The sequence below is a fragment of the Haemaphysalis longicornis genome, unplaced genomic scaffold, assembly GCF_048455015.1.
Source record: "Haemaphysalis longicornis isolate Haplotype H1 unplaced genomic scaffold, Haemaphysalis longicornis Haplotype H1 scaffold_10, whole genome shotgun sequence".
NCBI classification, from domain to species: domain Eukaryota; kingdom Metazoa; phylum Arthropoda; class Arachnida; order Ixodida; family Ixodidae; genus Haemaphysalis; species Haemaphysalis longicornis.
The window spans coordinates 113,224,797-113,240,401 of NW_027526204.1; the positions used below are offsets into that span (position 1 = coordinate 113,224,797).

Here is a 15,605-nt window from a genome sequence, read left to right on the forward strand (position 1 = left end):
AGCGAAAACATTTTCGCTTCGCTTAGTGCACAGTACTTCGTAGTCATCAGTTATATTGCTGAAAGGTTCCAGCAGTTCGCCGCTGGAGATGGCCTGCAGCACAGAGACACCGCCCCCTCTACTGTATACCGCGGTTCAAATAGAAATGTATATCGCCTTGTACACCACATTGTACATCGAATTCGGAGTTTCGGCCGTCCTGCAATATGGAATACACATTGTCAATTGATTCCTTTTGGGGTAGTTACGTATTACAAACTAGAATCCCATCGCTGGTTCCGCTTAGGAGCTTGGAACTTCGTATAATGGAAATTGAATAACAATGGGGCGCTTATCGTGCTACAAAATAGTTTTAAAGCGAAGAACCCTATTCCCATTGATGCCGTTCGATGTAGCGCCAGAAGACACTGCAGGAAAGCCAACATTACTCAGTGGGTTTCACAAAACGACGACGACGACGACGATGATGATGATGGTAAGCGAAGGCACAATAAGCGCCTCAAGAAATAAATGGTTCTCGTGGCCGGAGTCGAACCTGGGTTCCGCATCTTATGAAGCCGACGTTTATGCGCTGGCGCGATTCCTACACGGTCGAAACAGCTGCGCGCGCTTCGTTGAAACTCTATATGTTGTATTCACTGGCGAGGCACGCATGCAGGCAACCCTGTGAGTGCACCGTCACTGGTTACGTAGGGCTCTGCGGGATGGCGGTACTTGTCCGTGCTAATCTCATGACGTGTGTTGGACGTTCCAAACTCGACCCCACCAAACGCAAAGTAATGCCTTGTATGCAATGTGAATGTGATTAAGAACATCTCTGTTGACACCACCATTGAGAATCGGGTTGAAACGGAGCAGACGACGCACGCTAGTGTTTTTTTTTCTGCGGCGAGCGGTCGCAGTGGCGCAAGCCGTGACATATCCGTGGCGCTTGGGCCATGGCCGTTTCCAGCGTTGCCAAGCAAAGAAATTTACAACTAAACTTTTCAATGTGAATACCACCTATAAATCAAGTTATTTAACTAGTTCTCTTTAATCCCATAATTTAAACCTTCTCGCCATAGAGATCGAAAATTTGGTGCCAAAACCGCGACGACAAAGCCTTAAAACCGTTCTCTGGTTTTGTCCAAGAGCAGTAGAACACAGAAATAAAAATGCACAGAAAATATCAAGTTCACAAAGAAGCAACCTAAATAATTGGTTCTTGCTCTGATAGAGCGATACTAGTAAGGCGGGATATATTTCATGATCTTCTAATTTCACATTCGACAAGTTGAAAGGGGTGTGGTCACGGGCTACGAAGAATTTGTTTGGCTTGAGGAATAAAGTTGACGTGCACATCGCCTGCCAGCGCGGAGGACTATTTTTGGAGCACGTTGTAGCCCTGGGACCCTGAGAACGGAAAGCACCGTTTACTGCCGCTCCGAGACTGCGCGAGTGTTTACACCAGCCCCCTCTCATCCAGTGGCCGTAATACAAGTATGTGGTTCGTGTTTCCGACTCGCCTGGATAGGCGCCGGAGTAGAGTCGCTCCGCGTCACAAAACGTTTGCAGTAGGCTCTGACTCTGAATTGATGTCGATGCATGCCATCACAATTTTAAGTTACCCTAAACCAGTTTTATTTCTAATGCGAGTCCTTAATCTGATGGAGAGAGAGAGAAAAAAGGTAAAGGAAAGGCAGGAATGTCAACCAGGCTACGGCCTAGTATACCACGCTACACGTGGCAAACAGGAACAATAAGGAAAAAGAGGAAAACAACAAAAGAAGGGGAAGCGTATATGCCTTTCCTAGTCAGTACAGCCAACCGTCACCTGAGCTTGCTTATGCGGGTTATATCACAGCATAAACGTACCTAAAGCATACAAAACCATCCTAACTGCAAAAAAAACTGCCAAAACGGACCTGCAATGGTTGAAAACCACGGTGTTGAAAAATATGCAACAGAAATAGCCGAAACCGACCTACAAGGGGGAAACCCGCAAAACCGTACACGATGCTGTAGCTTAAACTGACCAAAAGTCAACGGCAATGCCCGAAATCTCATTTACAATGCATAAAAATGTCATAAATAGATTATATGCGTGATAACAAATGTTAATATTCAAATATGACAAACCCTTGAAAATGAAAAAAAAGAGGAAACGGGATTCGAACCCGGGTTAGGATGTTCGCTTCACAGAGGTGGAACTACTACACTATGAGACCAAGCGGTTCCGGGCGATTAAATTCAGGGGAACATGCACGTGAACTTAGTTTCAAACATGCCCCTAGATGGCGCCATGCGTCGCATGGCTGTGCTGACTAGGAAACGCCTATACCTGAAGGGGGGGAAAGGTACGGACAGAGCGTAAAGTGGTGGGCCCAGCGGCAGGTCACTATTGACATAAAGTTCACTGAGGTCATATAGGTGTGCAAGTTCGTAGTTTTTAGAAAACGCAGGAGAGCTTTTGTCGCCTTGTGCGTAGATGATGAAGGCCAGTGGCCCAGGATTTTCTCCTCAGAGAACGGGCGCCGAGAGTCCAGCTTCCGTAGAATTGAAGAGAGGTGGCTTTTTTCCGATGAAAAACGTGGACACTCGTATAGGACATGTCGTATGGTCTCTGGTGTGCCACAGACTTCGCACGCCTCACTGGCTGCCATTCCAATCAAATAGGAGTAAGAATTTCTGAATGGGACTCCAACCCAGAGTATTTACCAAAAATAGTAGAGATATAGGAATTATTACAGCTATCGTACTCTACAAAAAAGCTATCGCGCCCGATGTTGCTGTGCATGCTGCGATATCAATTCTCGAGAAACCACGATTGAATGGCTCTAACCAGGGTTGTGTGATGTACGAGCGGAAATGCTTGCTAGTTAAAATAGAAGGGGCCAGGCAATAGTTTAAATTAACCTTAGATCTACTCGCTCTGTTGTCTTTAAACGCGGAAATGTTGGTTCGAAACGTTAATTTGTAAACCTGAAAGAACTGTTCCATTCCACAATGTGCGCACGCAGGTCCGAGCAACCTCTTGTTCGGACCGAGCCGAGTTCACGGCGTACACCGACTCTGGAGAACCATGTCGCATCTACAAGGGCTGCCGGGCCTCTTCGAAGTGCAAGGTTTGGTTCTCGCCCGAATCTGAGGACCCTTTGAAGTCATCGATCATGTTCATGCCTTACATGAAGGGCGTAAGTCTGCACACTCTACAATAGGTGTTGTACAGTGTGTCAATAGTCATTTATGCGTCATCGCGCGAGAATGCTCGAGGAGTGGAATCTTTTGTGCGACGCAAACGCATCTCCCAGTAAGATTTAGTGGCAACGAACATGCATTTTCAGTATGTCCTGTTCCTTCAAGCAACACTGAGGTGATATTATGGAAAAACTGACTACAGCGAAAAAGTCATGGAATCCACCATACCATTATGCGAAGGGCAGATCTTTAAGTTGGTAGGCATGGGGAGGCAGCGGAAAGAAACACTCTGCGGCATTTCCGGCAGTCACACCGTGTTATCACCTCAGTAATGTCACTCTGGTTTGTCCTTTTTTATGCTCACACCGTTAAATATTGCTTTTCACCCACCATATGTGCACAATCGGCTGTTTATTGACCCACATGTTCCGCGGGTTATATCTTCAATGGGGGGGCTCTAAATGAGAAGTTCGTTAGATTGAAACATTGTATTTCCAAACAAACCTCGTAACCCTCTGAAAGTAAAAACAGTTGACACTAGTGCCGGAAAGATGTCTGTAGGTAAAAATAGATAAAACGTGGTTACAATTCTTAATCGACAATCTCATCCTCAGGTGACGGACTTCTGCGACGACGTTGACATGAAGCACAACGCATTCGCCCCAACCAAGCACAACCACCTGTGTAGGCGCAGGTCGACCTGGGATGTGATCAGGAGCAACGAGGATTTCACAATGTCTGTCACGTTTTTCGTGTTTTGGTTAAATGGATGTCAGAGGCCATTACTGCTGTAGAACACCGCATGAACGGGCTCGAAGTAGTGATGACAGTATCATACAGCGAAGAAAATTTTATCTCCTCTGGTGCAGGCTTTATACAGCGATTGCACTAAAAATTAGCACAAATTTTTCTGATGTCGGTATCGCTCTTGCAGTACCTATTGCGGAACAACACGAAAATTTTACAAACAAGTCGCACCTCCCGAAAGTTTTTTAAAGTTGTTGAGAGGTGGATCTTATTGTTAGTGAGAACCACAATGAGATGTCAAGCATACTGAAAAATGGAATAATATGGTAACATCGTCACATTTTCGGAAGACGCTTGCAACACGGGATGAAATCCGTACAGCAACAACAATACACAAATTGGGAACTATTTGTGAGTGCACATTGAAACAATAGTTGTAAAGATGAGTATTAGACGGAGTTATGTTTGAAGCGCCATAACCTGTAGCAGGGTATAGACTGTTTGTGCCTTGAATCTTTGCGCAGGCTTCCCAAGGCCGACTTGGGGAAAGACGTGAAGGTGAACTTCAAGGAAGTCCAAAAAAGGAAGGATACTCTCGGCAGAGTAATCTTCGCGTTGGACGTCTCATCGAGTATGATCGTGAGTTACATAGACGGCAGAATGTTTTTTTCTTGAAGTCGTATGGTCTTTTTTTTAAATGCAGAGCATTTCAGTAACTCACGATGTCGCCCGCGTTGACGTCCGTAGTCCGCACCGCACCCCTCCCTACTATATAAAAAAAAAAGAAATACTATCCGGCCCCAGGTTTCGATCCCTCGACCCTGCGGGCGGAACGCAATGTACATGGTGTTCTAACCACTGCGCCCCAAAGCCGACACAGAATGGGACGCTATGAACGCGCCTTATATCGTTGACTCATTCAAATTACTGCTGACGAGCGCTCTCTCGTCAGCAGTTGCCACAAGTGCAACAACATTAACGTAACGCAAACTACTTAACGTCGTGCACCCCCGGAAATGCTCTGCATTTGATCGTGCCCCTCGCGAGGGGGATGTTTTCACTGCGTCTTCCTACTGGCCAGTACACTCGTCGCCATCTGTCGGATGTTGTGCGAACCCTCTGCGGCTGATGGCGCGCGATTTGAAGCGACATTTGCATATGATCAAACTGAAAGGCTCTCCAAGAAAAACAAATACCAGGGCCAGAGGTTTTTTTTTTAATTTAAAATGCAGATCCTGCGGCTATACCTCTGACCAAAGGATTCGAGACCAACGAACACGAATGAGTTTCGAGCTAATTTGACTTCGAAGTCGAGCCAGTCGTATTGAAATGCTAGCTTTAGAAATTAGACTGACCATCCAACTACCATCCAGAACCATAAAAGAGAATGGCCTATGCACGGTGCCATGCACAAGTGCTTGATTATTGGTTTAGGTCTGTCTCATTTGCGACATCCTAAGAAAAGTTATTAGGAGGCAGCGAGCCATAGTGAGATGGACGAGAGCGGAAGAGCTGGGGGACATAAAAACAGAATAAAAACCCAGGAAATCGCTTCTACAAAAGACTAGCATTTGGAGTTTTTGGCTTATAGTTAATTACCTGTAAGCAAGAAGACTCTTCAGAGGGGGAAACAAAATATTTGTTCAGAGACAGGTCCCCTTAGGTTTCGTTTCACAAGGATAAACTGTAAGAGCAGTTAAATTATAAGCAGAAGACGAGCGCGAACTATGGGAAGGAAAATTCTGTTTGAGAGTCAGCCTTGCGGTCAGTTTTCGTCGGCTCAAAAAAATGATTCTGGTGTGGTTCTGCTCAAACGCAGACGACTGTTCTTGAACGAAAGTTACTTCAATTTTATTTCACACTGAAACCTTGCGGAATTTATGGTTCTGGAAGGATCGTGGCGGTGTGGTGAAATTCAAGCGGACGAATGCAGACAAAAAGTTTGGGGGAGTTTAAGTGGGACCGAACTACGGAAGAGATAATGAAAAGCACTAACTCCAGTCTCCGCTCATCATCTGAGAGTACTGGTAAAGAACTGGCGGCGGTGTGAGCTTAAGTTTTCCTAGCATCACGTCGCCGGGACTACGGAGTTGTGGAAAGAACAAGGAGCAATACCAAGGGGGTTTGGCCACTCAGTGAGGCGCGAAAACATGGTCGCCAGCAAGAGGAACTGTTGTAGTGCGAGGAGAGAAGTCGCTTGTAGTAGGGCTTTTCATGAAGGAGTACTGACACGAAATTTTCATGTTACATTTTTTCGCTCTTATGGGTGCCTACCAGCCAAGTATTCATAGAAGGCGGTCGGTCGCAGCGTAAATAATTATTTAAAGCCTCGTTCATTTGTTTCAGTTTTGGTTTCGACAAAACGAAGACCGAGGTGGCCGCCATGACATTACGGTGCTCGTGACGTCACCGTTCTTCTCGCACCACTCACGGTCTGTGCGCGCGCTCGCGCGCGCACGTCTTTACGGTCTCCACGCGCCGGGTAGCATGACGTCAGTCCCAAAGCCGTGGCGTATAACCCACGCCAATGCAGCGCGCGCCAGCCGCAGAAAGCGCGTCTGCCACGTCGAGGGGCCCCCCACGTCGGCGGTTTGGGGCCAGTAGAAGCCGAAGGCGTCATGATAATGCCGATTGCGGAAGGGTGTCCGTTCTGAGCTTTCTCGAGCGCGCAAAAATTAAAATCGATTTAAAATATCTTACGCTGGACGCTTACTGTTGAAACTTCCTAAGAGGTATCTTCATATACAAAGGAAACGTTTCACAGAGGTATCTCAGCTTTGAAATTTCGTGTCAGTACTCCGTTGAGGAGACCCGAGAGCAAAATCTCCCAAGACAGAAATAGTAAATAGTAGAACGAAGCACTGGGCATTCAAATTTTCAGAGTTTATTTCTCTAGGAACAATTGAATGAGTTATACAATGTAAGTATACAAAAGGTATACAAGTATACACATTGGCCTATACAAGTAAGTGTACAATTATACATTTATCCCAACTATAAGGTATTCCGAAAACGGGCAAAGGTGTACGCAGAAGAAGACTGATACCAGCTAACCTGCTTATTAGTGGGCTGAAAAAGAGAGAGATAACCGGCTAAGCCATGACGTTTAAGCCTCGGAACAGAACGACATGTTTCACACTTATAGCATTTTTGTAGGAGCTGTACATTCCTTATCGCGCTGTCACTAGTTAGCCTGCTTCCTAACATGGTATAGAGTGACTGCCGTGGACTTGAAGGGAAGTCTCCAACCGCGTGGGAGAACGAGTGGTTGATTGTTTGGGACTTTTAAAGACGATGGTCATCGTTGGGCTACTTGAACAAGAAAATTTGGTCTGTCTGTCTTGAAAGGATAAATTTATTATAAAAAAATCCTGGTATCAATGATACAACGTAACAACCAGAAACAATTAAACAAGTGCAGCGCCAGTTGCTACAAAACTAATAGAGCGCAAAAGCTGCCAGTTACAGACACTTACAGAAACACATAAACAGTTTCAAGTTGATTGTAGACAAAAGATTAACATACAAACAATTTAGAGTTGCTTACAACCGAAAGATTAACATGCGAGGAAAACAATTATACAAAAACATTCGCTTCAAGAATGCAGCAATATACTAAACAGGGTTGGTTTTATGTCACAACGGGTACTGTACCGCACTAACACTCAATTCTAACACCAAAATCAATTGTTACAACGAAAATCCCTAAGTACACAAGTCTGGAAAACTGGCATGAATAATAACCCTTTTGTTCGAAACCTCAATAAACCGGGTAGACCAATGTCGCAGAAACTCTTCCTCACCCAAAAGGGTCAACTCGCCTTCCAAAAAGGTCACGAGGTGTTGTCTAGAAGGAAAGCAAGGCCCACTGCATACGTAGCCTGCGATTCTGTGCTACGGCCCTGCAGCGATTACGCCATAGTATATAATCGCCAATCACTACGAATAGTTTGCCAAGGGGAGTGCCAGGGCACTGTTCTCTCAGTTGATACCGTGCAAGCCCCAAACTTGGAGCGGCACGGTGTATGATGCGCCAAAAGCAACACGCAACAGTGCAGCTTGAGAACGTGTGAGCCGTGGATTCTGGTTGACCGCAGTTGGGACAGGAAAAGTTCTGTGTTACTCCCCAGCGAAATAATCTATCTTTTGTGGGAAGAATTCGCCACGCTGTTTGCCACTGGATGGTTTTGGCGTCCTCTGGCAGCCTACCTGAAGTCAGCCGTAACCAGGGGAAATCTGGTGGATCCACACGTCTTCCCGATCTCGCAGTAACTATTTTTTCACACAGCCTGGCAGGTTGTTCATTCACAAAATCGACATCAGCATCCAGTGCACGAATTTCCTTAGCTAAAGTAATGACGGCCTTGAACAGTCTTGGCGGGAAAGCTGCACTGGGGTGCAGGTTTCTGGTCATAGTTGGACAAAGAACCCGTCTAGAAGGACCGAGAAAGTATAGGATCAAAGGTCTGCCCTGAGCTTCTACGTCACTGAGAAGTGAAGAGACGACTCTAAGGGCCAACAACTGGCTCATGAGGTCGATGCAAGGGAGACCATAACCCCCAGAGCGGCGTGGGAGGCGCAGGGCATCTCTCGCTAAACGCTCCGTGCTTCCATCCCCAAAGAAAGAAAAAATGTCGCGGGACACTTTGTGCGTAACAGGGTTGGGAGTCAGCATAATCCTGGAGACAAAAAAGAATTTAGCAAACTCGATTCAGCTACCCGGCCAAAGTGAAACAGATGATGCACAATAGGTTTATATTCCCCCAGCCAAATCTAAACGTCTAAGTCCGGTGGCAATGTTCATACCTGTCAACATTGTTGAACAAGATCAAAAGATTACGCAAATATGAGGAAGTAAATCAATACATTAGGGATAGTTGCAGGGTTCCTTTATAACAGATCCATGGATGCTTGATTTTCGCAAAAGAAATACTGCATCCACCGCATAAAAAAATTCACGCCATCGCCTGTTGTCTGCAGGGCCACTATAGCTTCTTGCGGTATTTTAAGAAATCAAACGAAAACAGTTACGAAAGGTTCTACTAGATAAGTTCCACGATCCGCTTGGAACGCACAAGGAGTAGGGAACCGTGGTTTTGTAAGCGTTGAAGTAGGGCGCCCATATTCACGCGCGTCTGCGCCGTACGGCAGTGCTGGCATCGAGGCACCAGGCCTGGAACAATACAAGGCGGTAAATTTAAATGGACTTGAGCAAACCTTTAGCGTGTTTACCTTGGGAGGAGTGCGACGGGAGAGGGGCAGCATGAGAGGTGAGCGGGAAAGCGAAGGGAGGAATTTACTTGGCAAATGTTGACGAAAGACTATCGTCTTTCGCGTCGACATTTGCAACGAAAGGAGCAGATACGCGGCCATTTTTTTGCAGCGGAACTTTCTTACTGTATTTTTCGCCACAATTCAGCGGGGGGGTGTCGTGTATCTCCATTTGTTTACACAAAATTTACTAGAAATAGAGCACGGGGTGACTGCAAAGAAATAGACACGGTGATCAGTGCGGAACATTTCGTTGGCATCATCGTTTTTTAGGTTACGCGGCGCTTAGAAAACACTCGTTCTTTCGAAACTTGATTACGGGAACAACATCTGCGACCCCCACCAATCCAGCCTTTGTTACGCCCTAAATCGGTTAAGAACCGTGCAGCCAGGTTCATCCTTCCCAACTATTCGTTTAAGTGCTGCGGCACTAAAACTTCAGCTCCCCACCCTCACCGTCCGTCGAATGATAGCGGGCTCGTCTCTTTATCACGTGTTGGTTTATTCTTCGCCCCAAATAATCACTTATTCATACCTGTTCCCCGAGCCTCACGCAATAGTCACCGTACCGCTGTTTACACGCCTGGAGCGCATGCAACTTTCCAGCGTTCAGTTTTTTGTCCTTACAGCGCATGACTGGAATAATTTTCCTGCCAGAATTTCTATTAGAATTGTAGAATATTAGAATTGGCATAGGAATATTGTGTCCTGCTAAGTAGCCGACATTGTTGACTCTGTTACGTCGTATTTTGCCTGCCATTGTGCGGCCCCCCTAACGGGCCCTTGATGCACAATAAATAAATAAATAAATTGTAGCAAGTATGTATGTAGCGCAAATGTACCAGCAATTGTGACCAGCATAAGTCATAACGGGCAATTCCCCGTATGTGGGTATGCGTCGGATGACGACGAAGAAGAGGACGCTCTCGTTAAAGCTCAGCCTCGCGATAAGCTGGTCGTAGAAAAAGTGCGACGTGTTTCCAGCGGTAGGGCGGTTCCGTTCTGCTTCGACTCCTCGCTGTGTCTTCTGAGGCTGTTACGTCTGCACATCGGTACCGTGAGTGGGTGTTTTGGCCAGGGCTAAAGTTATTAAAGTTGGGCCAAATTGTTGCAAACCTGTAGCGGTGGGGGATATTAGGGCTATGGCCCTAGGGTCCCCGGGGTCCAGCATGGCGTCGTGGTCCGCCAGCTTGGCTGCAAGCAGCGTACCCTTAGAGGCATTCAAGCGGCACGGCGTAGGGAGCATTCCGGTAGCACTTGTCCCCGCCGGGGACGGTGTGATTCGAGCAAAAAATTCAAAACTCCTTCAAGAGCAGTTGAAACTAGTGAGCCAACATTACATGGCCATCTCGGAAGTAAGGCAATACGGCAGGGAAGGCCTTTTGTGCCGATCTAAAGACCTAGATTGTGTCGCGGACCTGCTGCGGTGCACATCGTTTGCCTCGGTTCCCGTGAACGCCTTCATTCCGGCGCACCTCGCTTGTGTGAAAGGCATTGTTCGGGACGTTGATCCCACCCAGTCTCCCGAAGAAGTACTAGATGAGTTCAAAATGGCAGGTGTGACGGCAGTCTACCGTTGTAGCAGAGTGGAGAATGGACGGCGGATCCCAACCGCGTCTGTTATCGTGACTTTTGCAGGACTAAAATGTCCCTCTGAGGTGATGGCATGGCCGCTGGGGCATAGGGTAGACCCTTTGGAGCCTAGGCCACTGCAGTGCCGGAAGTGTTGGAGATTTGGCCACACATTTCGGGGATGCAAGTCCAATCTTAGGTGCAAAAAAGTGTGGAGACAGTCATGATGCGCAATCCTGTCGATCAGACATCGAACTCTGCTGTCTCTGTAAGGGAGCCCACGAAGCGACGTATTCCAACTGCCCGGCCAGGTCTCATGAATGTTCCCTCTTAGAGATAATGGGAAAAAACCACTGCTCTAGGTTTGAGGCTTCGGCTCTGTTGAAAAGTCGTACCCAGGGTTATGCGGCAGCAATTCACAAAACAAGTTCCGCTGCTGATGCCGCGTTTCCAGTGACCATTACTCCAGTATTTGAAAACTCCATCACGCAGGTAATGCAGCAAGTGGTCGCTCCGCTTACTGAGACTCTTGTCACGCTGACGCATGTCACAAACCTTTTGGCGGCAAAGTTAGGTTGCTCAATACCGGATGTTCCCACTAACCACCAGGTCACATGTTCTACTTCTGAACCTCAGCTTGTAACACACTCTGAAACAGATGATGCCCAGGCTATTGCAGGCTGCTCCTCACGGCATACAGCAGAATCAGTTCCAGACTGGGGTAGCGATGAGACAGTCGGTCCGAAGGGAGTTCCGGTTGTTAGTAATGACGAGGTTGGAAAAGCCGCCCCGGCTGTAGACATCGACGACTCCTACGTCATGGAAGTGAATGACGTTTCCACAAATAAAATTATCCCCACAAAACAGAAGAGGCGTATCTCCCCTATAGATGAAGCTAAGGCTGCACGCGGAAAACCAGCAAGCAAAAAGGCGTCCCCTACGTCTTCAACTAATGGCACTGATATACTGGGGGGCCATTGTTGCGTCCACAGTACACGAGGCAGTATAGCATCTCTGAAGATTGTACAGTGGAACTGCCGCTCCGTGAATTCTTTTGTTGATCTCAAGTGTCTAGTTGCAAATTACTGTCCTGATGTTGTCCTCCTTCAAGAGTCATGGCTTTCTAACGACAATTTTTTTGCTTTGGGAAATTATCGGGCCTTTAGATTAGACCGCAATAATAGAGGGGGCGGGTTACTAACCTTAGTTTCTTCAAAACTTTGTCATAGAGCATTTTCGTCGTTGGAACTGATGTCACCCAGTGGCGAAATTCTCGCGGTAGATTTGCTTCTTCCTGGGAGTCCTCCGATCTCCATCGTCAATGTTTATTTTCCGGTAGGCTTCCGTAGAGTAGAGAAACTGGACAGGTTTATAGCCAGTAAATCGACAATTATTGTTGCCGGTGACTTCAATGCTCACCACGTTTCTTGGGGATACAGAACGGACTCTCGTGGTCTAGAGCTCTGGCACTGGCTTCAGGGGAATGACCTTTCCTGTCATAATTCCCGGGCTGTTACATTTTTGCGTGGTGGATCTCGATCGGCCTTGGACTTGACCTTCTCCTCAGGCAATGTACAAGTCGCGTCCTGGGGTACATTACCCTGCGGCTCAAGCAGTGATCATTTTCCTATTGAGTTTACGGTAGGTGTCCCTCTAACTAGAATTGAGGTCAGAAAGCAAAAATTTATTAACGCGCGAGTTTACCAAGGGGCACTGCGGGATTGCTTTACATCAATGCAGACCACTGAGTCCATTGTAGATGCTCAGTGAACGATGGAGTCTTTGCAGGCAGCAGCAAAAAACGCTGAGTTCACAGTCAATTGTACCGCACAGCAAAAGGTCTTTAACTGGTGGAACTCTGATTGCAGCCGAGATTATCGCCGTAGAAAAGCAGCTCTGAGGACTCTTTTGCACAATCTCTGTCCTGTAAATTGGATAAACTATAAGTACATGGCAGCAGTGTTCAAACGTACAGTTGCGAAAGCTAAAATGGATTACATTATAAATCTCAATGACTCTCTTCGAATCCGAAAAATAAAGCAGCGCTCTATAAGTTCATGGCAAGCAATCGGGCGGTTTCTATCAAGAAGTTACAGTCATCATAGTTCTTGACTTCTGCTGAAGAGGCCCGGATTCTTGAGCGTTCTGCTAGAGGTCTTGCGGTTCGCTTTTCTTCTCGTTGTAATAACTTCCGTCTTATCGGTCCTCCAGAAACGGATGATTTTATGCCAGTCTCATCTTGTGGTCTGACGGAGGCCTTGTCCATCACACGTTCTGCGGCGCCGGGGCTTGATGGCGTGACTGTTGGTGCTATTAAATTTTTGGCTGAGGAATTCCAACCGGTTCTATTGAATGTGATAAATTCATCCCTCAGGTTTTGTTGGATTCCACTCAACTGGAAGGTGTCCAAGATAATTTTGCTCCAAAAAAAGCCAGGTCAGGGTTTCGATTTAGACAACTTAAGGCCGATTGCTCTGACCTCCAACATGATAAAATTAATAGAGCGAATACTTTTTAAACGGATGACTTCTTTCATGCAGGACAGGCAAGTACTCAGTCCTGCTCAGATTGGCTTTAGGCGGGGATGTTCTATTTGGAACGCTCATGTGGACTTAGAGGCGAGGATCCGCTTAGCACAAAAAGGGAAACTGGTGTCGGCACTAGTTACCTTAGATGCAGCTAAAGCTTATGACAGTGTCGAGCATGGTATCTTACTTGACAAACTAGCGCGTATAAACTTGCCTACATATCTTTTTGCTTGGATTAGGGAGTTTTTGGCTGATCGGGAATTCTTTTGTACAAACGGAAGGCTATCTTCAGGAAGTTTTCCTCAAACTAGAGGAGTGCGTCAAGGATCGGTTTTATCGCCTTTACTTTTTAACATCCTTATGAGTGACATTCCTATATTCCCAGATGTAAGAACCTACGTTTATGCGGATGATATAGCGTTTTTTGCGGCCGCAGTCGACATTCATTCGCTATATGACCGTTTGCAGGCCTATTTATCTGTCTTGGAGACATGGCTTGACAGCATTTATTTAACGTTAAATGTGTCGAAGAGTGCTTTACTTGTCTTCCCGGTTGCAGGAACAATTTCAATTTCTCTCGCTTACAAAAATCAAGTCATTCCGCAGGTGGATTCGCTGAAATATCTTGGTGTTACATACACGTCTGCTCTTGATTGGAAGGCACATATTAACACATCGGTCACAAAAGCGGAGAGAGCATTTGGTCGCATGAAAAGACTATGTGGGAAACGAGCAGGAATGCGCCGGGACACACTTTTGCTGTTGTACCGAGCCTACGTCCGGCCAGTCATGGAGTTTGGGTGCGTCTTATTTTGCAGTTGTCCTATCTACAAACTGCGTCCGTTATACCCGTTGGAGAGGCGCATTCTTCGATTTTGTCTTGGCCTTCCCCGGTTCGTTTCGAACCGAGTTCTGTACTTAGAGGCACGCGTTCCTGAACTTAGGGTCCGTTTTCTCTTGCTGACGGTGCAAACTTACCTCCGCATGTACGAAGCCCCCTCTGGGGCTGCCAAGCCTGTATTTATTTGTGAGCCGAGTATATTTTTTACATCTCCGTGGCCTAAACGTATCTCCCCCAAGTGCTATTCGTTCAATCATGCCTGGATTGTATTTCTGTTAAGCTATATGAGGTCATTCCGGTATCCACAATCGAGCTAGAAACTGAGTTTTACTTTCAAAACCCCTTCCCTTCCGCTGCAAAACTTCTACCACGCTCGCTATTAGCCGCTATTTTAAATGAATATTTATCCAATTATCCTTCTTCTTCTGTGATTTATACTGATGCATCTCAAAATGGCGAGAAAGCTGGAATTGGTATTTTTTCACAATCTTTAGACTGGAGTTATTCGCTGCGAATCCCGGATTACACACCCATTTTTATGGCCGAATTTTTAGCAATAGCTCTAGCTCTATGCAAAGTACCGCAGCATGTTTCAAAAATCATCATATTATCTGATTCGATGGCAGTTGTATCGGCGTTAACTTCCTCTTCGGACTCTCCATTGTACCGCACACTATTATTTTTTGTTCCCAGGCACGTGAAGGAGGTACGCTTGTCTTGGGTCCCTGGCCATACGGACATCAGGGGCAACGAGCAAGCGGACCATTTAGCTAATCTCGCCGTCACAGCTCCCATTAAATTCGGAATTCCTAATCTGGCTCTATTTGCATCTGCGAGACTAAGACGATATTGGCATTTAGACGCCACCCGTTCCGATTCACTCTTATCATTTGAAGAGTTCCAACATTTAAAGTACGGGTGGAATGTTCATTTTTGTGGCTCTCGGCAATGCGAGGTGACCTTCACCGAGCTGCGCTGCAGAGTACCGAGGCTTAATTTCTATCTGTTCAGATCAGAACTTTCACCTACAGAACTATGTGTGCGGTGCCAGGTCCCCGAAACAATCGACCATTTTTTCCTCGACTGTCGCCGTTTCTCAACAGCTAGACAACTGTTTTTGAAGGAGCCGATTGAGAGGTTGGGGTTGACTTTATCGATAACACTTATATTATCTATTGGCGCATCAAAGCTGGGGTTTGGAAGAAGGGATATATATAATTGCATTCAAAATTTTCTTTCTGCCTCAGGTCGTTTGAATTGCTAAGCGGTGCTGATTAATGGGTAATTCGGGTTTCATTAACAACTAAGTTTCCTTTTACAGCCTCTTTTCGGAAATAAGTATATTGAAGTCCCCACGTTTTTAACCGATTTAGCCCTGGCCAATCCCCCCTTGTGGGTACGTGCCAACAATTTGAGGACATCATCATCATCATCATCATCGTCTCGGCTCGCCCCTGCCGCGCTGACGC

General features: G+C 46.4%; 1 protein-coding gene across 1 annotated transcript in view; it reads left to right on the forward strand.

Moving 5' to 3' along the window:
* Nucleotides 1-15,605, forward strand: part of LOC144157907 (calcium-activated chloride channel regulator 1-like) — a 46,843-nt gene that overhangs the window by 7,890 nt on the left and 23,348 nt on the right. Inside the window, exons 4-6 of the mRNA XM_077688624.1 lie at nucleotides 3,000-3,173; nucleotides 3,792-3,913; nucleotides 4,449-4,563. Coding sequence (XP_077544750.1) covers nucleotides 3,000-3,173; nucleotides 3,792-3,913; nucleotides 4,449-4,563 — 411 coding nt within the window. The remainder of the gene's footprint in view (nucleotides 1-2,999; nucleotides 3,174-3,791; nucleotides 3,914-4,448; nucleotides 4,564-15,605) is intronic.